General features: G+C 38.0%; 1 protein-coding gene across 1 annotated transcript in view; it reads right to left on the reverse strand.

Annotated features, from left to right (window-relative positions):
• Vwa8 (von Willebrand factor A domain containing 8) overlaps positions 1-26909 on the reverse strand; it is a 281874-nt gene that overhangs the window by 80889 nt on the left and 174076 nt on the right. Inside the window, 8 exon segments of the mRNA XM_090342080.1 lie at positions 1778-1982; positions 5791-5872; positions 13298-13493; positions 16368-16522; positions 17390-17499; positions 18905-19030; positions 19444-19508; positions 20346-20456. Coding sequence (XP_090198206.1) covers positions 1778-1982; positions 5791-5872; positions 13298-13493; positions 16368-16522; positions 17390-17499; positions 18905-19030; positions 19444-19508; positions 20346-20456 — 1050 coding nt within the window.

Here is a 26909-nt window from a genome sequence, read left to right on the forward strand (position 1 = left end):
TTAATTTAAGTCACCAAGTTTGACCACTGGAAAACATACCCTTTATTTATTTATTTATTTTTTGCAACATATGAGATCATCAAATAAAGTCGATGAAATTCAAAGACAAGTTAGCCCAGCAAGGTGCTCATGCCTGTAATCCTAGCTACTCAGGAGACTAAGATCTGAGGATCTCAATTCAAAGCCAGTCTGGGCACTAAAGACTGAGAGACTCTTATCTCCAATTAACCACTACAAAACCGGAAGTGGCACTGTAGCTGAAGGGGTACAGTGATAGCCTGGAGCTGAATTGCTCAGGGACAGTGCCCAGGCCCAGAGTTCAAACTCCACGACTGACAAAAAAAACCCAAAAACCCGAAAACAAAAACAACAACAACAAAAGAAGAAATTCAAACACAAGAATACTTACTGTTAGTATTTACTAGTATTTTCTATTAATATTTACTATAGAGAGGACAGAAGCTTAATTCAAAGAGGGAAGAAATTAGTGTTTGGAAAAATAAGAGATGGAATCCTAAGTAATTAGTTGTCAAATACTGTTTTGGTTGGTAGATAAATAAGGAGAAGAAATTTTGTGGTGTGCCAACAGTCCATTGTTCCTAATTCCTTGTTTATTTCAGAGCAATGTGTTTGCTTTAATTAAAGTGATATATTATTGTGTCTTCAAAAGGATGTGAAATTCCTAGCTGAATTTGTATTGAGATTTTTGAAACATTTTTTAAGCCTTCAAGGTCTTTATAGAAACATGCATTTCATCTAACATACAAGTATTTCTGTTTTGATAGCAAAACAGTCATATAAAATAATAATTACTAGTCAATTACTAATGTAATAATTGGTGGAAGTGTCTTGTTGAGTGGCTCTTTTACAAAAACAACCATTCTGGCAAGAAGGTACCTTGCCTTTTGGTGGATGGAAGTTTTGTTCTTAAAATTAAAAATTTAAAAATTACAAACCAATCCTTCTATTCTGTGCTTTCTATGGACTATGATGCCTTCTTCTTTCTTTCCCACAGCAGCCAGTGTAGGAGCTGAATGGTTCTTCTGGCTGGAGTACCTTTGGCTTTGGTGGCCTTTCCCATGTTCTCTGCATGGCAAGCTTGTGTCGAAGTATTGGAACTGCTAACCTCACATATCTGGATAGAAGATACGTATCTGGATAGAAGAAAGCACTATTGAATGCATATTTTCCTAACTTTCTCTTGTCTAGAGATTGCTTTTCAAATTATCTTGTGTGTGTGTGTGTGTGTGTGTGTGTGTGTATTAGTCATGGGACTTGAACTGGGCCTGGGTGTTGTTCCTGAGCTCTTCAGCTCAAGGCTACCGCCCTACCCCTTGAGCCACAGCACCACTCTCCTTAAATTATCTTTAAGTACTTGAACACAGGAATCTCAATAGGAAATGTCAGTTTATGAGTACCATGCTTCTCTATAGTCTAGAGGCTTCTATGAATCTGCTAGGTGCCAGCTCCTCAGTGTTTCTGTTGCCTAGGTAGCTAGTAGATGTGTGGATGATGGCAGTGAAAGTGAGGACAGATGCAAGGTGATGCTGGAAACTAGCTAATGTGTCAGGTTAAAAAGTGTAAGCTGGTGATTGCATTTGCGTGTTTTCATGTCAGGAATCTGTACTTTTCAACAAAGGCTTTCTCTCATCTGTGCTATTAGACTTGGTCTTATTTTTATTATGGATCTAAAGATTATTTGAGCTATGTAAGCAATGACATGTGAGTGCCTGAGCCAGTTTTCCCCGTTGTGTTTAGAATTAAGTTCAAGCGCTACCTGCATGTGGTGATGAGCGTCCTGCCCCATCAAGTTCCTCCACTCCAGGAGTGACTGCTGCAGACGCTCCAGTCCAGTTTCCCAAAGCCGGACACACCCTCCCATGTCAACTGTGACAATGCCGCTTCTGTCCCACTCAGCCAGCAGTGCATCAGTGTCCGAAATAGTGGACAGCCACGTGGTGTACGGTGAGAGAGAGCTAGAGCTGAAAAGGGAATCGAAAGTACAGCTAAGAAACCATAAAAACAAAGCACATGATATATTTGTAATGTCTTTATTGGCTTAAAGCATGTGTTCACAACTGGGCACTGGTGGCTCATACCTGGAATCCTAGCTACTCAGAATCATGGTTCAAAGCCAGCCTGAGCAGGAAAGGCCATGACACTCTTATTTCCAATTAATTACCAGAAAAGCCTGAAGTGGAGTTGTGACTCAACTAAGTTAGCCTTGAACAAAAAAATCTCAGACAGTGCTCAGGCCCAGAGTTCCAGTCCTAAAACTAGAACACACACACAAAAATGTGTTTACAATATCATTAGTTCCTTTATATCTGCTCTTATCTATGTCTCAGCATAGGGAAGTAATGAGGATAAGGGAGATTTAAAAAAAACCTCATTGATTTGTAAACATAAGACTATAATGAATATGGGGAAAAAAAGATTTTTGCTGGGTGTGATGGCTTATGCTTATAATCCTAGCTAGTAAGAAATCAGACTGGTGGATCATTTTTCAAGGTTAGCCTAGGTTAAAAAGTTAAAGATATTCTTCTCAAAAAAAAAAATCTAGGCCTATTTGTTCACATACCTATATGGTCAAAAGCTTGAGATCCTATCTCCAAAGTAACAAAAACATAAAGGGTATGAGGGTATGGCACAAGTTCCTGCCAAGCAAACTCAGGGCTCTGAGTTCAAATTCAATGTTGCCAAAGACTTCCTTAGGGTATTATAGTACCTATTTTGTTGTGTATTGTTTTATTTTATTTATTTTTTTGGTTGGTAATGGTGCTTGAACTCTGGGCCTGACCACTGTCCCTGAGATCTTCAGCTCCAGTCTAGTGCTCTACCGTTTTGAGTCACAGCACCGCTTCTGGTTTTCTGAGACAAAAGTTTCATGGACTTTGGTGCACAGACTGGCTTTGAACTGGCTTTAAATCTCAGTCTGTTGAGTAGCAAGGATTACAGGCATGAGTCACTGGTACCCAGCTGTATATAACCAATTGATAATCCATATCATGAAACTGGAGTGATTTAGAGACACTAAACTTACCATAAAGAAGTTATGATTGCCTAATGTTTGTGTCCCACCTAATTTATAAGGTGAAACCCTAACCCTCAGTGTAGTGGTATTAGAAGGTAAAGCCTTTGGGATGGTGATTAGATTTAACAAGATCATATGGTCAGAACCCCTCCAATGGGATAAGGAGTGTCTATAGGCTGTGTGTTCTCTCCCCCCACATGCTAGGACACAGAAAGAAGGCAGCCATCTGCAGGGGTCCTCGCTGGGAGCTGTACTGGCTGCCTTCTTGACCTTGGCTTTCTCAGCTTCTAGATTATGATAAAGAGCAGTTACATTGGCCATAGAGTCAGTGGTCTTTCTGGTCTTTATAGTGGCTTTGAACTACTAAGAGGTAATATACCAACAGATCCACTTGTGACAAACAAAAATAGTAGCATGTTCCTTTCTTTGGGGACCCCTTATGATGCCAGCAATTTACTGTCAGGAAGAAAGGAGGACTAGGTAACTCATACCTCCTGAAGTTACCCTGGTAGACTCCCTCTTGCCACATCTATGAGGATCCTATATCTTAAATATGCTTTCCGATACTATTCAGATGTGAGTCCATAGCAAGGAATTCAGATGAATTACTTATTATTATTATTACTATTATTAGCAGGGTTTGAACTTGGGGCCTAACACACTAGCTAGGCAGGTACTCTACCACTTGAATCATGCCCAGCCATCATTTCATGAGCTATATATTTCACTTTTTTCTTATATTCTATTATGTTTTGGATGTACATATCCATGTCTATAAAAATGCAAAAATCACATTCTAAGGCTTTTGTTATATTTCCATTGGACAGTGCCTCTCTATATGAATGAATTATGGGGCCCAGTCAGTATTGACTATATATAGCTGCTCTTTCAAGATTTCTTCAAGTCAAGCAGAACATGTGGCCTATATTAAAAAAATAAAAAAAAACATGGACACAGAATAACCTGTGAAGAAGAAACACTAGAAAAATTATTAATGTTTTAGTGATGCTAAAACTAGATATTCTTTGCTTTTATTATGAACTAATCATCTATTTTAATGAGTATTCAACTAAGACAGAATAAGGTATTTCCTTAACTGACTAAAAGTCATTTTCTATTAAGCCAGTACATTAAAGTGTTCCAAGAGATTATACTAATACATATTAGAAAAAAAGAAATCTCTTTCTTGGAATAATGATTTCATCTTTCATACTTTTTGAATCTGATTAACACAGTCCCAGGAAATGAAACTGTGCTGCTGAGTTTTTTGTATTGTCACATTGGGCTATTTTCCTCTAGGGGTTGGAGAAGGGAGAAGACAGATGGCCTGGTGGCATTTTGAGTAACTGATGGGGTCCTAGGCAGGAGGAGAATGTCAGCTGGGATTTACCCACGGGGCCATGGAAGACCAAGCACAGGTGAGACAGTACATGAGAGGAGGGGATAGGATCTTAACCTGGACAACAATGGAGATGGACTGGAGAAAGGAGGCCCTAGCCTGCAGGGAAGGGTAGGGAGAAGGAAGGGAAAGACAAATGGGGACCATGTCAGCAGATCAAAGAAGGTGCAAGCTGGGAGGAGGTCAGGGGAGAGAAAGTGGGAGAAAAACATGTGAAGGGGCATCAGTGTTCAAGAAGTAATGTATCCACAACCTGATGAATGTAACATCACCCTGACAATAAAATGGAAAAAAAATTGAAAAAAAAAAAGAAGATGTAAGATCGGACAAGCCCTAGATGCACCCAAGGCACGTCACATATTGTCCTGCAGGTAAGGACATCTGCATTCTTCAAGGGCAGATAAGTATTGCTGTTTCTGCTTTTGTACGTCAAGCCTAGGTAGTTTATAAAGGCTTGGCTTCATTGCTGGACAATAATAGAAGCAAGGAATCATAATGAGTCCCATTCCAAGTCTCTGGGAATCCTTTAACTACTGTATGACATCATGACTGAGGACCCAGTAACATATTTGAAAACAATATTGAACAAGTGCTGTATAAAATCCTTTGACATTTTTGAATGCAGAAAACTAATATATAAAGTTAATCATGTTTAAATTTTCTACAATACTAGCAATGTTATTTCTGGTACAGAAAAACTTAGCATGAGAACCAATCAAAAGAGAATGAAAACAAGAGGCTATTGGACTTATACCTACGTAAAACATTTTACAATACTCGATTTTTTTTCCAAAACGGAAATTAAAATGCCACCAAAGTATGCAGAAGCATAGCAAGATATAAACCGACTATAACTTGGGAAAACAAAAGAGACCACTATTTAAAAAGGAAGCAAATACCATGCTTCTCTTCAGAGTACTTGGTAAGAACATGGTTCATTTTTTTTATTAAATATTTTTTATTGTGATTAATAGAAGGGTTACATTATATTCACCAGATAGAAGGTGCATAACTTCACAAACATTGATACCCTTTCTCATGACATGGTCCCCATTTCCCTCCCCCCACTTATCTTGATTTCCCCCCTTCCCTTAATAACCAATTAAGCACATATAAAATATATCAGATAACAAGGTGAAAAATTGTAACATATGAGATAACCAAAGGATGGCAAAATAGATGAGCGATAACATAATACATTAAGGACAACAGTCACTCATTATATGGTTTTTGTTTCCTTATCCTGGAGGTCCTTACATTTAGTGTCATACTATTTGGCCTAATGTCTCTAGATTTAGAACATGGTTCATTTTTTAAAATGACATATCAAGCTAACAACAGAGATGAAGTAAATTACCTGGGAATAGGGATATATCGGAGTTTCTTTGATTGAAGATCAGTAACTTCTATATAACCAGCTGTTTCTGGGGGGGTGACACCTGCAAACAAGGCAGGACATGTCAAATATTAAAGGACTGGTACCAAAGTAGGGTCCAAGAATGCTTGCATGCTGCTAAAAGCCAAAGTAAGTTAGAGTAGAATTCTGGGACCTATTTGAAAAGATACTAAGTCAAGCCCAGTTGTCTTGTCTAGGTTTTGAAAACTGAAACTTCTTCAGGGAAATATAAGGATGATTAAGAAAAAAAAGCCTATTAGCCTGTAATTTTTTAATTTATTTTTTCATATATTTATTATTGTAATTAATAGAAGGGTTACATGATATTTGCCAGATACATGGTGCATTAATTCCCATACATTGATACCCTTTCACATGTCTTGGTCCCCATTTCCCTCCCTCCGGCCCCCACCCCTCATCTTGTTTTCCCCCCTTCCCTATCCAAGTTCAAATAACCAAATACAAATATATCCAATATATCAGGTAACAAAGTGAGAAACTGTAACAATATGAGATAACCAAGGAACAGCAAAAGAGATGAGAGATAACATAGTACCTTAAGAACAACAATCATTCATTATATGGCATATGTTTCATATCCTAGAGATCCTTTTATTTAGCGTCCTACTATATGGCCTTTGTATCAAGGTTTTGCTCTATTGCAAATCTCTGCTAGGAGAGCCCAAGGTTTCTACTGATTATGATAAATGAGGGAAACCATTGAGCCTAAGTTCCTTTGAGTCTGGCTTACTTCACTTAATAGGATTTTTTCTAAGTCTTTCCATTTCCTAACAAATGGGGCAATGTCATTCTTTCTAACAGCAGCATAGAATTCCATTGTGTACAAATACCACATCTTGTTGATCCACTCATCAACTGAGGGACATCTGGGTTGGTTCCATATCTTTGCTATGGTAAATAGTGCTGCAATGAACATTGTTGTGCTGGTGGATTTAGTATGTCCTTGTTTCTGGATGACTGGGTAAATGCCAAGTAGTGGAATTGCTGGGTCATAGGGGAGCTGTATGTTTAGTCTTTTGAGGAACTGCCACACTGCTTTCCATAGTGTTGAACGAGTTTGCACTCCCACCAACAGTGTAGTAGTGATCCCTCCTGGCCACATCCCCTCCAGCATCTGTTGTTATTACTTTTCTTGATCCTGGCCATTCTAACTGGAGTGAGGTGGAATCTTAAGAGTTGTTTTGATTTGCATTTCTTTTATGACCAGAGATGTTGAGCATTTCTTCATGTGTCTATAGGCCATTTTTGTTTCTTCTTCAGAGAAGACTCTCTTTAAGTCTTTGGTCCATCTTTTTTTTTCATATATTTTTTATTGTAATTAATAGAAAGGTTACATGATATTTGCCAGATAGATGGTGCATTAATTCCCATACATTGATACCCTTTCACATGTCTTGGTCCCCATTTCCCTCTCCCCCACCCCCACCCCTCATCTTGTTTTCCCCCATTCCCTATTCAACTTCAAATAACCAAATACAAATATATCCAATATATCAGGTAACAATATGGCCCATCTTTTAATGGGATGGTTGTTACTTTGGAGATTAGTTTTGAATTGATTCAATTTTTGGAGCTGTTGATATATTTTAGATATGAGGCCTTTGTTGTATGGTTGGTGAAGATCTTCTCCCACTCTGTAGGCTTCCTAATTAATTTACTAGCTATGTCCTTTGCCATACAAAAGCTATGCAGTTTAATGCCATCCCACTTATCCAGTCTTTCTCTGATTTGTTGTGATTCTTCGTCCTTATTAAGAAAGTTTCGACCTGTGCCAAGGAGGTCTAGTGCATCTCCTATTCCTTCTTGTAAAGTTTTCAGTGTGTTGGCTTTTACCTTGAGGTCTTTGATCCATTTGGAGTTAATTCTAGTGCAGAGTGACAAAGAAGGATCTAACTTTAGTTTTCTGCAGGTGCTTAACCAGTTCTGCCAGCACCACTTGTTGAAGAGGCTATCTTTCTTCCATTCTATTTTTTTGGCTCCCTTGTCAAAGATTAGGTGGCCATAGGTCTGTGGTTTAATATCTGGGTCTTCAGTTCTATGCCATTGGTCTTCAGGCCTGTTCTTATGCCAGTACCATAGAGTTTAAAGTTTGGTATTGAAATTCCTCCTGTGTTGTTCTTTCTGCTAAGAAGTGTTTTTGCTATATGGGGTCTTTTATTATTCCATATGAAATTTTGGATTGCCTCTTCTATTTCTTTAAAGAATGACATTGGGATATTGATGGGTATTGCGTTGAATTTGTAGATAGCCCTTGGCAAGATTGTCATTTTCATAATACTGATTCCTCCAATCCAGGAGCTTTAATTTCCTTTTTCAGGGTTTTAAAGTTTTCATCAAAAAGGTCCTTTACATTCTTAGTTAAGGTAATTCCTAGGTACTTTATTTTTTTGAGGCTATTGCAAAAGGAGTTGCTTTCCTGATTGTTGCCTCATTCCTCTCACTGTTGGCGTAGAGGAAGGCAGTTGATTTTGGAGGGTTAATTTTATAGCCTGCTACCCTTCCAAACTTTTGAATCAGCTCAAGGAGCTTAGAAGTAGAGTCTGTAGGATTCTTTAAATACAGGATCGTGTCATCTGCAAAGAGGGAAAGTTTTACTTCCTCTTTCCCTATTTGGATCCCCTTTATGCTTGCTTCTTGCCTTATTGCACTGGCTAGGAATTCTAATACTATGTTAAAGAGGAGTGGAGAGAGTGGGCAGCCTTGTCTCATTCCTGATTTTAGAGGGAATGGCTTTAGCTTTTCGGCGTTAAGTATAATACTAGCTGTGGATTTGTCATACACAGCCTTTATTATATTAAGGAATGTTCCATAGATTCCTAGTTTCTCCAGGGCTTTTAGCATAAAGGGGTGTTGGATCCTGTCAAATGCCTTTTCTGCATCTATTGAGACAATCATGTGATTTTTGTCCCTGCTCCTGTTGATGTGTTGAACTATATTAATTGATTTGCATATGTTGAACCAGCTTTGCCTCCCTGTGATGAAACCTGTTTGTTGGGAGCCAGAGTGGAATCAAATTGTACCTTGATTTGCATCAATGGCTTTATTGTTTATTGTTTTATGGCCTTATTCTGTTTAAATGACCTGAGATTTACCATATGAATGTAACAGCTGGAAGTTCCCTGGTTTCAAGAAGGGATATAAGCCTGGAGTTGACAATAAAGGAGGCGAGGGGGCAGTTTTTACCTGGGCGGCAGACCTCCCGGACCCGATGTGTTTGTCTCTCTTCTATTTTTTTCCAGTCCCTGCCCCCTATTTCAGGAACCCCAATTTGCTGCTGGTAGGCCCCGGCACCTATTTGATCATAGTGTATAATTTTTTTGATGAGTTGTTGTAGACGGCTGGCCAGTATTTTGTTGAGAAGTTTTGCATTGATGTTCATCAAAGAAATAGATCTATAGTTCTCTTTCTTTGATGACTCTCTGTCTGGTTTGGGGATGAGGGTTATACTGGCTTCACAGAATGAGTTTGGTAAGGAACCTTCATTTTCAATTTCGTTGAAGAGGTTGAGGAGTATTGGTGTGAGCTCTGCTTTGAAGACCTTATAGAATTCAGCTATGAATCCATCTGGCCCTGGGATTTTCTTAGGTGGAAGGTCTCTTATTGCCATTTCTATTTCAGTGCTTGAAATAGGCCTGTTGAGTTGGGTTACTTCTTCTTGGTTCAGTGTTGGTATGTTAATATTTAGCCTGTAATTTTTTATGATCCAAAAATAACCAGCTATTTTTTTCCTATTACCTTTATTTTCCTAAACTGATCAATGATTCCACAGTTATGGTTTATTTGAAAATATGTTATTGTTTTAATTCTTTTTTTTTTGTATGTGTGTGGTGGGGGGGTCACGGGGCTTGAACTCTGGGCATGGTTGCTGTCCCTGAGCTCTTTAGCTCAAGGCACTGCCCTACCCCTCGAGCCACAGTGCCACTTCCAGCTTTTCTGGTTAATTGGAAATAAAAGTCTCAAGAACTTTAGTGCCTGGGCTGGCTTTGAACCTTGACTCTCAGCTAAGATTACAGGTGTGAGCCGCCACACCCAGCTATCATTTGAATTCTGTCTTCTATTTTAGGATGTCACAATGTGCTTAGTCGCAATCATACAATGTGGCAGAATTAGCATTCAGTTTGTACTCTGACTATCCTGATGGAGAGTCCTGGCTCTCATGTTTCCTAGCTGTGATACATTGGTTGCTCTCCTGTTTGAGAGATGAGGAAGCAGAGGCTTTCCGGAGATAATTTAATAATGCATGTATTTGAGGAGACTTGGCTAGACAGTAATGAAGGTGAGTTTGTTTCATACAATCTCTACCTGAGCTGGCTTCCGGTTAGTATCTATTCATAAAATAGCTCCATTTAACATAACGTTGGCAACTAAGACTCTGAAAAAAACAAAACAAGACAAAATAAAACTCATCTACATAAAATCTATGTCTTTAAATATTTTTGCCTATTTTCTGTCTTTCTATATTTTTGCCTATCTTCTGTCTTTCTGTTTACCTATCTAATTTTTATTATAATTTCACATTAGAGCCAGGGTAGTGGTTCACACCTGTAATCCAAGCTACTCAGGAGGCTGAGAATTGTGATTCAGAGCCAGGCTGGGCACTAAAAACCATGAGACTCTTATTTCCAGTTAACCACTAGAAAACCAGAAGTGGTGCTGTGGCTCAACGGGTAGGTGGGAGCTTTGAGGTAAAGAGCTCAGGGACAATGCCCAGGCCCAGAGTCCAAGCCCCATGGCCAAAAATATATGATAATAATAATTTCACATTAGAATGAGATGTCCAGAATGCCCATACCGATTCATTCAACCTTGCTCACAAAAAAAGTGACTTTTTTTTTGGTGCCAGTCCTGGGGCACCAAACTTAGGGTCTTAACACTGTCCTCCTATTAGCAGTCATCCTTCTACTTTCATGTCTGGGGTGTGTGTGTGTGTGTGTGTGTGTGTGTCAGTCTTGGGACTTGAACTCTGTGCCTAGGCACTATCTCTGAGATTCTTTTTCTTAAGCTAATGCTCTATCACTTGAACCACAGATCAACTAGCCACTTCTGGCCTTTTCTATGAAGTTCAGTGGAGATAAGAGATTTGTTCTTTGTTATGGTCAAATAAACCTAGTATATGCAATTAGAAAAATCAACTCTTTCACTGATAGGCATTTAGGTCGAATCTATAGCTTGACTACTCTGAACTTTACTGGCTACTACCTTTGATTCATTTGGTTACAAACCTAGGAGCAGTATAGAAGAATCATATCAAAGTTTTATTGTTAGTTTTTTACTCTTAGAAAAAATATTCCTAGCAACAGCATATTGCAGCAGAGCACCTTTCTCTCACATCCTTGCTGGAAATTGTTATTTTTTGATGATGACCATTCTGACTGGAATAAGATGGAATCTTATTGTAGTTTTGATTTACATTTCCTTGATGGCTAAAGATGCTGGACATTTCTATATGTATTATTTGGCCATTTGTATTTATTTGTTTGAAATATGTCGAGTTCACTTCTCCATATATTTTCTTCTCTTTCTCTATAAGCCATTAGGTGGCTCTGAAGACCTAGAAAGAATCCCGTAGTGGAAAATAGGGATCTGAGTGGAAGAAAAAGTCAAGGGGGACAAAAAGCTCACGTGGAAGAGGAGAAGATATGCAGAAAAAGGATGGATACGTAAAAAGAGTTACTGTGTAATCTGACCACCCTTCTAAACTGGCTATGCCACATGGCCATAAATAAGTCGGGATATTTATTGTAAGTCACATATAATCTGCACTGTACTGTGTAGGATATAAGGTAATCTTGGATAAATGTTTATACCATGTATCATTTTATAATTCATGCTACTAAAAAACTAGATGAAATAAGTTTGATTATTTATAGATCAGGATTCTTTCCCCAAAATGACCAGTTATTGAAATGGATGTGATGACTAGACATGCCGCACCAACCAAATGAAACATTTTGGCTTACAATCAGTTAAAGACACTTAAAAAATGAGAAAGCTTTATAGGTTTCCCATGAGAGCAAAATAAGCTGACTTATTTTTTTTTTTTTTTGCCAGTCCTGGGCTTGAGCTCAGGGCCTGAGCACTGTCGTTGGACTTTCTCAAGGCTAGCACTCTACCACTTGAGCCTCAGCACCATTTCCGGCTTTTGTCTATGTATGTGGTACCAAGGAATCGAACCCGGGTCTTAGTGCATGCTAGGCAAGCACTTTAACCACTAGGCCAAACTCCCGGCCCCAAGCTGACTTATTTTTAAAACCCTTTCTTTCCTCTATTTTTCTTTTCTTTTGCTGTACAATCTGATTTCACAGCACAGAGGTTGAGAAAACGTATTAGTGGTTGTGTCTGCTATTTCAAGGAGAAAGTAAAAATTTTACTCCTGGTAATAAAACGTATTTTTACATATCAGTTAAGGGAATTTGTGGGTTTGAGGGACTTTGGGGAAATGTTAAAGGGAGAGGTAGTGGTGATAAGCACTGAAAATAATCCAAATTAAAGTTTCTCCATCATTCAGGAGACAAGAATATATACCAAAAGTACCATATGGCTATCCCTAAGCAGAATTCGTGAATGAATTAAGAAAGTGAAAACTGTAGCCAGGTTTCCTCCAAACTTATCCAAATGCTTGCTTGTCCATTCATTTGAAATGTAGAAGATGGAGGCTCAGCACATTTCTTCTTCTTTTTTTTTTTTTTTTGCCAGTCCTGGAGCTTGAACTCAAGGCCTGGGCACTGTCCTTGGGTTTCTCAAGACTAGCACTCTACCACTTGAGCCACTGCACCCACTTCCAGCTTTTTCTGTGTATGTGGTACTGAGCAATCGAACCCAGGGCTTTATGCATGCTAGGGCAGCAGCACATTTCTATTCCATGAAAATCCCGTTTAAAAGAGAAGTGCAAGCTGTAGTTAGCCATTAAAAGGAAGTCACTGCTGTAATGTTGATCATCCAGTTCCCATGAACAGTGGGGACTGTTTATATGCAAGGTGCCAAGGTCAGGAAAAGGCAGAAAGATTGTCGAGCTAAATAGCCACAAAGAATTTCAAAGGGAAGATGATGTTATGCTAGAAACTCAGTTTTTCTAGAAATGCAATTTGGTGTATCCTATACACAGTATTCTAAATACAGTATTTTACTGTATTTATAGATAAAAAGAGTAGATACATAATAAAAAATTTCACATTAGGATGCTTTCCAGCGACTGTCTTCACACCCCTCGAATAACTGTAGAGAATCCAGTGTGAGCACAGATAAGTTCTTTCCACAGTGCCATGAACATACACCATGCAGAGACAAGGGAGAACTTTCCAAACACACATGGGTCTTTCTTACTAATTCTAACCTTCTAGAATGATCTACATAAATATCAAGTGATAGATATCAAGTAATAATGCCCTCTACCAAAAGCAAGCAAGCCTTAATCATCTTGGTAAATGAGGAGTTGGTGAGTCCTTACCTTTTGAGTAGATGTCCTTTAGAGGGACTTCTCCTGGGGGTAAAATCCTGACTACTTGATTAGTATCTATGAGAGTCACACAATTGCTCTGTCTTGGAGTTCCAGCTCTCTTCTTCCCTCCATAGAATGCTAGATCTGTGCCACTCTGTTTATGCAATGATGATGGCCTCTTCCAAGAGTAAACTTCATTGGGGGACTGAAAAAAAAAAGGGATTGAAAAGAGAAGAAAAGGTGCCTCTCACTTTGAGAGCACTATACTCAAGAGTGTGTCTCTTTTCTCCTTTTCTGTTTGTTTTTTTGTCTGCTTGTTTGCTTGCTCACTCACTCAATAAAACTCTGCTATGTTTTCTTACCAAAAAAAAGAGATTAAAGTAATAGTATAGTACACTCCCCACACTTTTACATACAAGAAAATCACATTACTCCTCAGCCTTTTTGAATTTAGTCCAGAAAATGGCTGTTTCACCAATCATTATATTTTAGACAAGTATGAAATATATAGGCCATTATTTTTTGTTTTGAAATAAATTACAACTAAAAATGTGGGCTCACATCTATAATCCTAGTTGTGCAGGAAGCTCAGATCTGGAGGACTGTAGTTCAAAGCCAGCATTGGCTGAAAAGTCTGTGAGACTCCATTTCCAAAATAACCAAGAAAAAAAATTGGATAGAAGGCATGGCTCAAAATGAAGAGTACCAGCCAAGCAAACAAATCGACAAAGTACAAAGCCCTGATTTCAAAATCTACTACTGAAAAAAAATAATACAAGTGAAACCTATGCACCCAGTTTTTGGCATAAAGAAGTAGAGTGGCCTTTCCTAGCCACATATCTTTGCCTCCTATAAGTTTAACTGTTCTTTAAAATTTTACCATATGCATTTGCCCTTTCTAAGGTTATGAGGTATATTTTTCCTATGTTTTCTTTAAAAGTCTTGAAATGGTATCTTTCATGTTTAAATCCTTAACCAGGCCCTTCCCCTCCCTTTCCTTCCCTTCTTTCTCTTTTCATACTGGAGTTTGAACTCAGGGATGAGCACTTGTTGTCAGTCTTTTTTTGATAATCCTGGAGCTTGAACTCAGGATCTGGGCACTGCCCTTGAACTTTCTCAAGGCTAGCACTCTACCACTTGTGCCACAATACCACTTTCAGCTTTTTCTGTCTCTGTAGTACAGAGGACTCAAACTCAGTATTATACCACTAGGTCACATTTGTAGTTTCATCTATAGATTTTTTACAGTAACTGATTGATAAAAGGTTAAGAAAACTCTTTACTGACTTTGATAATTATATAAAAAGCTAATTGGATGGTGGCATGCTCTTTAATTATCATTCCATAAATAATACAAAGAAATTCACACTGAAGCAAAAAGAAGGTGGTACAGTAGAAATGACATGAGTTAGAATGTTGTCACACTTGAGCTCTAGTCTTAGATTCCTTAGATAAGATCCTTTGCCCTAGGGGGACTTAATTTCTCTGATTCTGTTTCTTCATCCATAAAAAAAAGCATATTAAATATCTCTCTTCCCCCTCATTAAGGCTGGTGTAGACACTTTATTCCAACAACATATTTCATTTGAGTTATATAATAGCTAATGTTTCTTACTTAAGGCATATGGCATATGGCAAAGCCCTAAGTCATATCTTATCCACTGGGTTTTCTATTTCAAATGTCTTATTTCCTGAAGTACTCAGCAGTCATTAATTACATAAAAATGTTGAAGCATATGGGATTGATGTATGATTTTTTAAATGATTTTATCAGCCCACATAAAAGCTACAACGGAAATTATTAAAATTAAATGCTTCATCAGAACACATGAAGCTATCTAAGGTTATTGGATGATAATCTGTACTGAATGAACTCTGTATTTCTTTTCTGCAGATTTTCATTAGGGGAAGACGGTGTCCGGTTTCACCCAAATTCAATTATAAATAGCCTCACCTCTGCAGATAACCTAAGTAACTGCAGAAGGGCATATTTAGGACATAGATAAATGGAATCCTTATAATCTTACCTAGATACTGTAAAAATAAGATAAGGCATAACAAAATTCAATGGAAAGTGAATTGGTATTCATGAGTATTGAAAATTTCAGTTTATACCTCGAAAAAAAGTCACCTTCAATATATCAAGCATTGTGCGCCACATACTAAATCACATCACTGCATTACATTATACACACTATTTTTTTCAGTTTCCAAGTACATGTGGACTTTTATTTGTCTTTTTATTTTATCGTCGAGATAATGTATAGATACATTCGTCAGGTAGTAGGTGCATTACTTCTCACACGTTGATATCCCTTCTCATGTTTTTGCCCCCATTTCCCTTCCTCCACCCCCTCCCAATCATCTGGTTTTCCCCCTTCCCTTTCCTATTTCAAATAAATAAATGTATATACAATATACCAGGTAACAAAGTCAGATACAGTGACAATATGAGAGATTAACCATAAGGGCAAACAAACAGAAGAAAAATGACATAGTACATTAAGAACAGCAATCACACAAGATAAAGTTCCTGTTTCCATATCCTAGAGATCATTTCATTTAGTCTCATCCTATGTGATCTTCTGTATGTAGGTTTTGAGATATTGTAATCTTCTGCTAGGAGAGTCCTAGGTGTATGTACACTAATTTTTAAGGAATAAAATTTATAGGTGAACAGTTTTTTTTTTTTTGGTTGGACATGGGACTTTAACTCTGGGCCTGGGCACTGTCCCTGAGCTCTTCAACTCAAGGCTACCACCCTACCCCCTTGAGCCACAGTGCCACTTTCGGTTTTTTGGTGGTTAATTGGAAATAAGAGTCTCATGGACTTTAGTGCCCTGACTGGCTTTTAATTGACATCCTCAGATCTCAGCCACCTGAGTAGCAAGGATTACAGGTGTGAGCCACTGCACCCGGCTAGGTGGACATTTTTTAATGACTGATTTCAAATACAGACTTGATTTGAAATGCTTATCAGAAAATTATTACATTTTTAATTATCCTCCAAATAGGTTTATGGACTTTTGGTCAAACTGAGGGGAAGAGTTTGTCACTAATTTTCAAAATGGATGCTTACCATGAGATCTGGGAAGCCAACAACTATGGTGGCATAACTGCTTTCATCTGAGAGAATTCGGTTGGGAGAGGCAATCTTCTGACCCACAGCTGAACTTAGATTTTCAGATGATAATTGATCACTTGAAATTTTATGAGGAAGGCTGAACTCCATTTCTGAAAAAGGTCAAACTTTTTAGATATGATATGCTCCTAATATGTATCTCTTTTTTTTTTTTTGGTGAGACTTTAACAACTTAAACAGAAAAGAGTAACAGTTTAAAAAAAACCCCAAAACACTCTAAAGTGCATTAATCAGGGCCAGGAGTGTGTCCTGTGTTAGCATGCTTGCCTAGCATACATGAAACCCTGGAGTTTGATTTCCCATAACCATATACACAGAAAAAGCCAGAACTGGTGCTGTGGCTCAAGTCTTGGCAGTGTACTACCCTTGAGCAAAAAGCGTCCACAGACAGTTCCCAGGCCCTGAGTTCAAGTCCCAGGACTGGCAAACATTATTAATTAATTAATTAATAACCAGCTTTCATGAGAGAAAACTGGTTTTTCAATCCAAGCATCTTCCGTAAATCATTTATGGAATTCAAGAGTTTCTTAGCCACACATATTATCATTGACAGCTCTTTACATAAAAAAATGTGAAACTGAAATAACCTAGTATTGGGAAGGGGCATGTGAGATTTTTCTCATAAATCCTATTCACCTTCTCAAATAGTGATGAAGTTAGTAGAAATTCTAATGGTCTGTGAAAGGAAACAAGAAGATGCTATCCTCAAAGAGACTTGGAATTCAAATGTAAGTAAAAATTATGATTTGTCAGTTTTAGACAGAGTCAGTTTCCTTTAGAGTGTTTGTAAAGTGGCAGGTTATTATTTTCCATGTCTAGGGTAGCTACTAAGTGTTTTCTTTTGGTATGGACTTCATGTAGGCTGATGTTACTATTGTTCAATGAATCTAGAGGACAGTGTGCATACACGTACGTGCACATACCCACACAACCATAACCATGGATAGCATAGCATTTACCTTGTGTAACTCCAAACCCAGTGCTAGGCAGCTCCTCGTTCAACACATACAATTGGCAGACCCCACTGTTCTCAGATTCAATGTGTGCAGACTTAGTTAAAAGGTATTTCCTGTAAATAAACAAGACATCTGAGTGAAAAGTTTTCCTTTTTTCCAATAATCAGTGGGGCAGACCAAGAGATTTTCTCTTTTCCAAGCCTTTCTAAAAATAGTGTGAGAATAATCTGCAGTTTCGGCATTTTGTCATGAGTTAACAAGAACCTTTTCTACACTGTTGTAACCAGTGACAATGCAATCATAAATGTGATCCAAACATCCAACATTTTCTATTATGCAAAGTGTATAACCATGGGACCCTCTATTAATATGACTGCAAACAGGCACCTGACTAGGTGCACATGTTCTGACTTGTAACCAGCTGAGTGGCAGAAGTCCTTGCCACTACAAGCACCTGGATGTGTGTGTGTTGGGGGGAGGCAGTATCCTTGAGGGTTTTTTTTTTTTCCTCAAGGCTAGTGTTCTACCACTTGAGCCACAGCTTCACTTTCAATTTTTTGGTGGTGAATTGGAGCTAATGGTCTTTGTTTCCTGGGCTAGCTTTGAACCACGATCCTTCAGATTTTATTACAGGCATGATCTCCTGGCACCAGTCTCCCTTTATTTGTTTTTTTTTTTTTATTTTAAAAGATTTTTTTTCCTTAAATGTAGAAGTACAAATAGCTCATGTGGCATGCAGGGAGCCACTTCTTTTATTTATTTATTTTTTTATTGTAATTAATAAAAGGGTTACATGATATTTGCCAGATAGAAGGTGCATTAATTCACATATATTGATACCCTTTCACATGTTTTGGTCCCCATTACCCTCCCCTCCACCCCCCCCCCCACCCCCCATCTTGGTTTTCCTCCCTTCGCAGGGAGCCACTTCTATTTGTTAGCAAAGGGGCACAGACTGTCTGCACTTTGTGGATATACTGCATGAAGATTGGGATCTCAAAATTTACCAAATGCCAAGTGCCACACACTGCTCTTTAGCAACAATTGTACAACACCAACAATCATAACTGTAACTATAATCATATATAGGATGAAAGAGGAGACTTCTAAGATGGAGTTTGTGATGTTTGTGAGGTTATATACAAAAAAGCAATTGCTCTAGGATGAAGAATATAGCTTTTAGAGTGAGAACAACTCCAAATCTGCTGTTACATCTCCAGCTTGATAAGAGCACAGTGATTTCTCGATACGCAAGTAAGAAGATTCCAAATAAATATGGATCATATGAAAGTCATTTTTTACTGTCGATTTTGGTGTTGTGTTCTGAAAGGAGGTACTTAATTCTTTATAATTTTCTCTTCTCTTGATCTTCTTACTACTATCATCTATAGAAATACAATCACCAAACGAATTGGTAAAGGACAGAAACAAGGAAGACAGGACAGTTAAAGTGCTGGACAAATGAGGAGTATGAGCTATAGCAATCCATTAGCTACTACATAGGATAGTTTTACCCACTGATTGGTTTTACTCTCCACCAGAAGCCATTTGTCCTCTGCCACCAGGAAAGCTGCTCTGAGGTTGATGGGAAGTGAGATGGTGTGTGTGCGGCCTTCTAAGACATCCAGTACAGTCAAGTTGTTCCTGTAAAGGGAGAAAAGTGTATCCAAAAGGAAATGGTGAGGATGATTGAGTAACTATGGTATAATCATTTCATGATCTATTGGGCAATCTTAAAAAGAACAGTTTTAAAGTTAAGTAATAACAGAAAAATGTTACTTGAGACAGCAGAGACAGAATTCTAACTAATGTCCAGGTATGTTTGAGAAGAAAATGGAAAATGACAGCTGCTACCTTAGTGATAGCTGTTAGAGAATTACAAGTCTTATCTTCCATGTCAATCTCCCAATGTCCTACACTGTGGGAAGAGTTTCTTTTATAGTATCCTAAACCATTTGCAATTTGTCTGCATTAGTTTCACACTAAATAATTAAAATTAAAACAGGAAATTGAACAAAAAGATCTCATTTTAAAATTGTCTACAACAAAGAGCTTACCCTTTTTCTTTGTAGAATACTAGCCAGTTTTTGTGTGAAAATTCTTTACACATTTTATAAGTTTCCTAAAGGCAAAGCAAAACAAAACAAAACATTAAATGTGTTGGATGTACTCATGTTTCTATAGTTATTTTCTTTAAGTAAAGTTTTTCAATTTGTAAAACAGGTAATTCTCAGAGAAGCTCCTTATCCATTCCAATACCTTTAAAGATATGTGGGGTAACCTGTATTTCAAAATTTATTGAGAACTATGTACTAAATCCTCTTTAGAATACAACTTTAAAAAATAGTGCTAGATCTGTTTAGAAATAAATATGCTATCTGGTGACTAGTCACATAAGTTAACAGAAATAAATAGTTATTTCCTTAGAGCTCAATTCATTTGTGACAATCTCTATTTTCACAGTTTTAAGACACATAGCTATTGTCTGACAGACTACCAAAGCCTAATTTTATAGCTGACTGGCAGAATGAACTTTTCTAAACTCAACTATACTGTTCACTTATTACTAAAATTTGGCTCATAAACTGAAACATTTATCCAATAGAGACCATTAATTAGCCATACCACTAGGTCCAAATTATAACTGCAAGTTTATGGTCTGATTCAGAATTTATTACGAGTATCATATTCAACTATCTTATAGTGTCAGTATTTATTAGTTCAGTTCTGACTATCCTGTGGTCAATTGAATGGATACCAAAGAACACATTGAGATTTGATTGTACATGCATCTCTATAATAGCTGTACAGAGAAAAACACCACTATTTCAACAGAACTTTCTTATGCATTATAGTTTTTTTTAAAGGCACTAAAAGAGATGGGCAGGCATTCATCTTTATGATTAGAAAGCTACAGAAAACTCTTGGCAATTTGCCAGAAAGATCCAGCATTCCTTACACCTTCCTCCTTGCTCCACCAGGAAGATTTCTTAGATGTCATCTCTTCTAAAGGGAGGATAAGACGACGAAGGACCCGGCCATTGGTATCTAACAAGAGGATAACATTACTCTGGAAATAAAGAAAACAGTGTAAAGTTAGAGGTATTTTCCTTTTCTTTTTGCTTAAAGCAAAGTCTTGCCAAGCTCAGGTGGTTTGGGCCTGTAATCCTAGCTACTCAGGAGGCTGAGTTATGAGAATCTCGGTTCAAAGCTAGCCTGGGCAGGAAAGTCTGTGAGACTTAAATACAATTAACTACCAGAAAGCCAGAAGTGCAACTGTGGCAAGTAGTAGAACACTAGCCTTGAGCAAAAAGCTAAGGGATAGGGGCCTGGAGTTTGGCCTAGTGTTAGAGTGCTTGCCTAGTATGCAGAAGACCCGGGTTCAGATTTGATTCCTTGGTACCACATACATAGAAAAAAGCCAGAAGTGGTGTTGTGGCTCAAGTGGTAGAGCACTACCTTTGAGGAAAGCCCAATGACAGTGCTCATGCCCTGAGTTCATGCCCCAGGATTGAGAAAACAAACAAAAAGCTAAGGGACATTACCCATCCCCTAGCTTCAAGCCTCAGGACTAGAACCAACAAATAAAACAAAATATATCACCCTTCCCACAAACAAACAAAAGATCAGCACTCTTTGCAGTTTGGCAATGACAGTTACAGTAAAAGGATTACAAAGATATTGAAATACCATGATATATCATAAAGCTACTCAGTTATTTTCCTTAATACAGAATTTGTTTGGGTTGATTTTAGGAAGATTATATAAGCATATAACTTCTTAAAGTATATAACTTCTTAAAGTTTTCTCTTAAAATAATTCCCATCTAAATATAAGCTAGCTAATTAATGACTGTTTCATTACATAGGAAGTAAGAGTACAAGACTAATATTGTTTTTTGTTGTTGTTGTTGATGGCTGTGGGGCTTGAACTCCAGGCGTGGGCACTTGAGCTCTTACAGCTCAAGACTAGAGCTCCTTCCCATAAGCCACAGCACCACTTCTGGTTTTCTGGTGGTTAATTGGAGATAAGAGTCTCATGGACTTTCACGGCTGGGCTGGTTTTGAACTGTGATCCTTAGATTTCAACCTCCTAAGTAGCTAGGACGAAAGGTGTTCATTTAGTGATCTAAAATATATTTAAGAGTGCTTTCTGTTGAAGCTGTCTGAGAAGAGGCATAGTTAGAGTGTCTTTTATACTTTCTACAAATCTAGGTACAATTGTATTTAAAACATACCAAAAGGTCTAACCTCAGATTAATCATACCTCTTGCCTTTTGTTATGTAACTCAGTAAAAGAAATAAAACAAAAATATCCATGGTTCAGCTGCAAATTCAGTGCTTCTTAGTATGGTTTCAAATATATTTTACACATTTCATTAACACACTCAGGAGTTAAAACAATATTTATACCACACAGTTTATACATATACTTTAGATCTTGACTGAATGAGAAGATTTTACTAAGCACATGAATAACATTTTAATTTTTCCATAAACATTTCACTTAAGATGTATCATTCTAAATGTTTTATTAAGGATGTATGATAGGCCAGGAGCTGGTGCTCACACTTGTAATCTTAGCTACTCAGGAAGCTGAGATCTGAGGACTGTGGTTCAAAGCCAGACTAGGCACAAAAATTGGTGAGACTTTTTTTCTTTTTCTAGTCATGGAGCTTGAACTCTGAGCCTGGGCACTGTCCTTGAGCTCTTCAGCTCAAGGCTACCATCCTACCCTTGAGCGGTTTTCTAGTTGCTAACTGGAGATAAGAGTCTCACCATCTTTAGTGCCTAGGCTGGCTTTGAATCACAATCCTCAGATCTCAGCCTCCTGAGCTGCGAGGATTACAGGCGTGAGCCATAGCACCCAGCAAGATATATTCTTTTAAAAGTTAATATCTAGGGCTGGGGAGTATAGCCTAGTGTTAGAGGGTCCCTGCCTAGCATGCACAAAGCCCTAGGTTTGATTCCTTGGTACCATATACACAGAAAAAGCTGGAAGTAGTGCTGTGGTTCAAATGGTTGAGTGCTAACCTTGAGCAACAGAAGCTAAAGGACAGTGCCCAGGCCCTGAGTTCAAGCCCCAGGACTGGCAAAAAAATTAATAATATCTAACATGAAAAGTATTATTCAGTGTAATCTGAAAGGTTTGAAAACAGTACTGACAGATTAAAGTTTTCTTTAAAAATATAAATAAGTTATAATTTTACAATGCTTCCATTTTAGATAAAACCTTTGTTTCAGTAAATGTTTGTTAATGGAGAAAACTTTTTCTTTTTTTTTTGTTTGCCAGTCCAGGGCTTGGGCTCAGCACCGGAGCACTGTCCTTGGATTTCCTCAAGCTAGAACTCTACCACTTGAGCCTCAACACCACTTCAGGCTTTTTTCTATATATGTGGTGCTGAGGAATAGAACCCCGGTCTTCGTGCATGCTAGGCAAAGCACTCTACTACTAGGCCAAACTCCCGGCCCCTGGAGAAAACTTTTTCTTAGTTGATAAATATGTGTAACAATGACATCTAGGGAAGGGTAGGAGAAGGGGAAGTGGAAGAAAAACATGGGAAGGGGTAACAATGTTCAAGAAGCTATATACTCACTACCTTACAAATGTAACTATAACCCCTCTATATATCGCCCTAACAATAAAATAAAATTGAAAAAAAATACAAGACACTGACATCAACTCTTAGCATTTGAATAACTTGGAATTAAGCCCACAAAAGGATTAAGGTGAGGAATAACCAAATAGCTAAATATATGATTAAACATAAAAATGTTAGTATCATTTTCTGGGGCCAGGAGTTTGGCCTAGTGGTAGAGTGCTTGTCTAGCATGCATGAAGGCCTAGATTCAATTCCTCGGTACCATATACATAGAAAAAAGCCAGAAGTGGTGTTGTGGCTCAAGTGGTAGAGCGCTAGCTTTGAGAAACGCCCAAGGACTATGCTCAGGCCCTGAGTTCAATCCCTAGGACTGGTCCCCCTCGCCCCCCAAAAAGTGTCATTTTCTTTTTTGTTGTTGTTGGTCGAGGGTCTTGAAGTCTGGGTCTGGGTCCCTCAGCAATTCAGCTCAAGGCTACTGCCCTACCCCTTGAGCCACAGTTTCTGGTTTCTAGTGATTAACTGGAGGTAAGAGTCTCGCGGAATGTAGTGCCCAGGCTGGCTTTGAACCTCGATCCTCAGATCTCAGCCTTCTGAGTAGCTAGGATTACAGACGTGAGCGCCCATGCCTGGCTATATCTTTTTTGTTTTTTTTAATGGTCTATATGTTCATCTCTTGGTGTAAGTAAACTAAAAACTATCTTTTCAAGTGTCAGAAATACAAGTGTGTGTATCCAGCCAATGTTACTTTTATAAGTAATTGGCAGCATGAAGAAGTTTTGTGGCTTGGTTCTTTTAGATGTTAATGGTTTCCTTCTGTAAATGACTAATGATATTCTGTCTGAGTTTAAAAGTAGAACTTCACGTCACACATGAGTACATATAACCGTGGCTTTGGCACTACTTTAAGGGCGGGAATAGAAGCGAGTGAGCAATTTTATTATGGTTGTATTTGACTGGGAGAAAAGTAACCTCTGGATGACCTCTATGTCCGCAAGTCTAAAATTCTAAATGTTGTACAGATGTAATAAATAATCCCATGGGAGGAGGAAAATGTCTTTATTTTTAGGCATGGCAACATTTTCCTTTCCTCACTTAAGATTATATTTTAGCAAAAAACTTTTTTTTAAACAACTACTTTAACCAGGGGAATGTGTCTGCAGCAAAACTTTATTTTTGCAAAGATCAGGGATAGGTTTATTCATGACAATCCTCCACAATATTTGAGCTTCATTTTCAGTGTGGGCTGAGTGGAGAAAAAGCAATTGCTGGATATCTACTAATTTTTTTATTCTACTAGAACTATGACTAATTGTTAGACTTCACAGTTTGGTGCTGCTCATATGGAGTCAACAGGTCTGACATCCTAGCAGGGCCATTTTATGTCAGTCAGCTACAATAATTTCTTTGGGGATGCAGAAATATAGGGAGACTGCAGGACAGACAGAATGGATATACCCAGGCACCTGGTGTGTCCACTCAGGCTATAGAAACAGCTTTCTGACAAACTACTGGAACTCTGGCCAGAGAGATGAGCAAGGTAGCAGGTAAAAGAGCTGGGAGGGGCTGGGAGTTTGGCCTACTGGTAGAGTGCTTGCCTAGCATGCATGAAGACCAGGGTTCGATTCCTAGGTACCACACACATAGAAAAAAGCTGGAAGTGGTGCTGTGGCTCAAGTGGTAGAGCTCTAGCCTTGAGAAAGCCCAAGGACAGTGTTCAGGCCCTGAGTTCAAGGCCCAGGACTGGCAAAAAAAAAAAAAAAAGAGAGAGAGCTGGAGGTCAGGTATCAGCTGGGGAAGTCAAGCAGAGCTTTACAATGAAAACTGTATTTCCTCCTCCCATGAAAATCCTTTTCACTGAACAGAATATTAGTAAGAAATGTTGAAAAACAATTGGCTCTTTTGAAGAAAACAAAGCACTTGGTGAGAATCTAAAAATCTGGTATTTTTACAGAATTTATGTATGTAAATTTAACAGTTAATTTGACAGCTGAAAATCTGGCAAGACCATCTGAAAAATGCTTTAGATTTTTGATTCTTTCAGTGCTGATTAATTTATTACATTAAAATTCACCAAGATACCTTGTGTATTTTATGATAGTTTCTTCTGGCTGGAGGACTAGAACAATGACATCACTATTTTGTTGGGAATCTATAAAGTTAAGGTCCTTTCTCTAGTTTGTTCGAAAGAAATATTCATAAGAAATATTTGGATATAAATGAACTCTGCTTCTGGTAGAAAAGTGAAGGTGGAAAAATTCATAAAAACAGAACCAGAAAAAAAAGCTTCACTCAGAATTCATGATAATTACCTTGGCAAGAATTAAAAATTAAAGCTGATTTATTTCCTCTAGGGAACTATAAACATGTTATTTATGTAGCATTTTACTTTTGATTAGATAGTTTAAAAATAGATTCTTGACAACATTTTGCTCTTCAAATGAAGATAATTGTATTGTCTTCTTTAATATTTCCCTATTGTGAGTTCTTTTTTAATGTTTCAGACTATAGTCCTCTTTTCCCTAAATGCTTATAGTAAATGGGAGTGAGTAATTAGTTTACTTCTGGTGGGGTTGACCCAGTATGGTTTGGATGTCAGTTGTGTGATACATTTGACTTTAATCTCCCTAAGCAGGTTTTCTACTATGTAACTATGGGTTACAGTACCTTACCAGACAGTTGGAAACATTAGATTCTCCTTGAGATTTCCATAACTTGCCTTTCAGTATACCTCCCTATGTTTTGCTCCTCTAGCTTCTCTTCCTCAATCCCTGCTTTTGATTCATCACCACCTTGCTATCTTAGTATTTTACTACCCCAGAGCTTAGTATTTGGCACTTTCCTATGTACATTTTTTTTGTGCCAGTCCTGAGGCTTGAACTCAGGGGCCTGGGCACTGTCCTTGTGCTTTGTCAAGGCTAGAGCTCTACCAATTCCGCACAGCACCATTTTCAGCTTTTTCTATGTATGTGTTACTGAGGAATTGAACCCAAGTCTTCATGCATACTATGCAAGCACTCTGCCACTATGCCAAACTCCTATTTCCTCCTATCTACATTTATTCACTCACCCCAAACCCCTGTGATCTCTTTCATTTTTGTGACCTTAAGTGACATTTATACAGCAATGACTCCCAAATTTATATTTCCTGTTTTTATCTCGTTGTTGAACTCGGCTCATTGTTTATCTGGCAGTACAACAGATCTCAAATTTAATCAAATGTTTTCTGTGGTTCTCTCCTAAGTTGATTCCTTCATTATTTCAGTTTAAGACAACTCATCCAAATTGCTCAGGCCCTAAATCTTAAAGCTGTCCTTAATTCTCTCTTACTCCAAACATCTGCTCTGTTAGGAAATCCTATTTGTTATATTTTCAAAACATAACAAGGATTTATCACTATTTATAACCTCCATTCTCCAAACCACCATCTCTGTCTTGAATCATTTAGAAAGAAATCCCTTAATTATTTTTCCTCATTCTGCATTAGCACTGCTAGGTTATTCACCACAGGGAAGTCAGAGAAATTCTCTACAAATACGTCCGATTGTGCTGTTTTGCTGCTTAAAAGTCTCTAACACTTGTTCCTCTTTTCACTCAGTAAGGGTCCAGAATCCCTGATGGCATATAAGAAGGGTCTACTGACCCTTTTATCTCATCTCTGCCTAACCGAGTAACCTCCTTACTTCCCCCTTCTTCTCACACTCACCCTCAGTATCCAACACATTTCCTTAAAGAGAAAGAGGCATGTTACACTTTTGGGTCTTTGAATTTAAGGTTTTCTTTGCCTGGAATACTCTTCTTCCAAGTGTCTGTTCTCCTCAATCCTATCAGCTCTTCATTTAAGCATCCCCTTTTCAGTTAGGGAAAAACTGTCAACCTATTTAAAATTACAATTCAACTTTCTCTTGCTTCTAACTTTCTAGA

The sequence above is a fragment of the Megascapheus bottae genome, chromosome 11 (genome assembly GCF_031878675.1).
Source record: "Megascapheus bottae isolate mThoBot1 chromosome 11, mThoBot2.hap1, whole genome shotgun sequence".
Taxonomy (NCBI): Eukaryota; Metazoa; Chordata; class Mammalia; order Rodentia; family Geomyidae; genus Megascapheus; species Megascapheus bottae.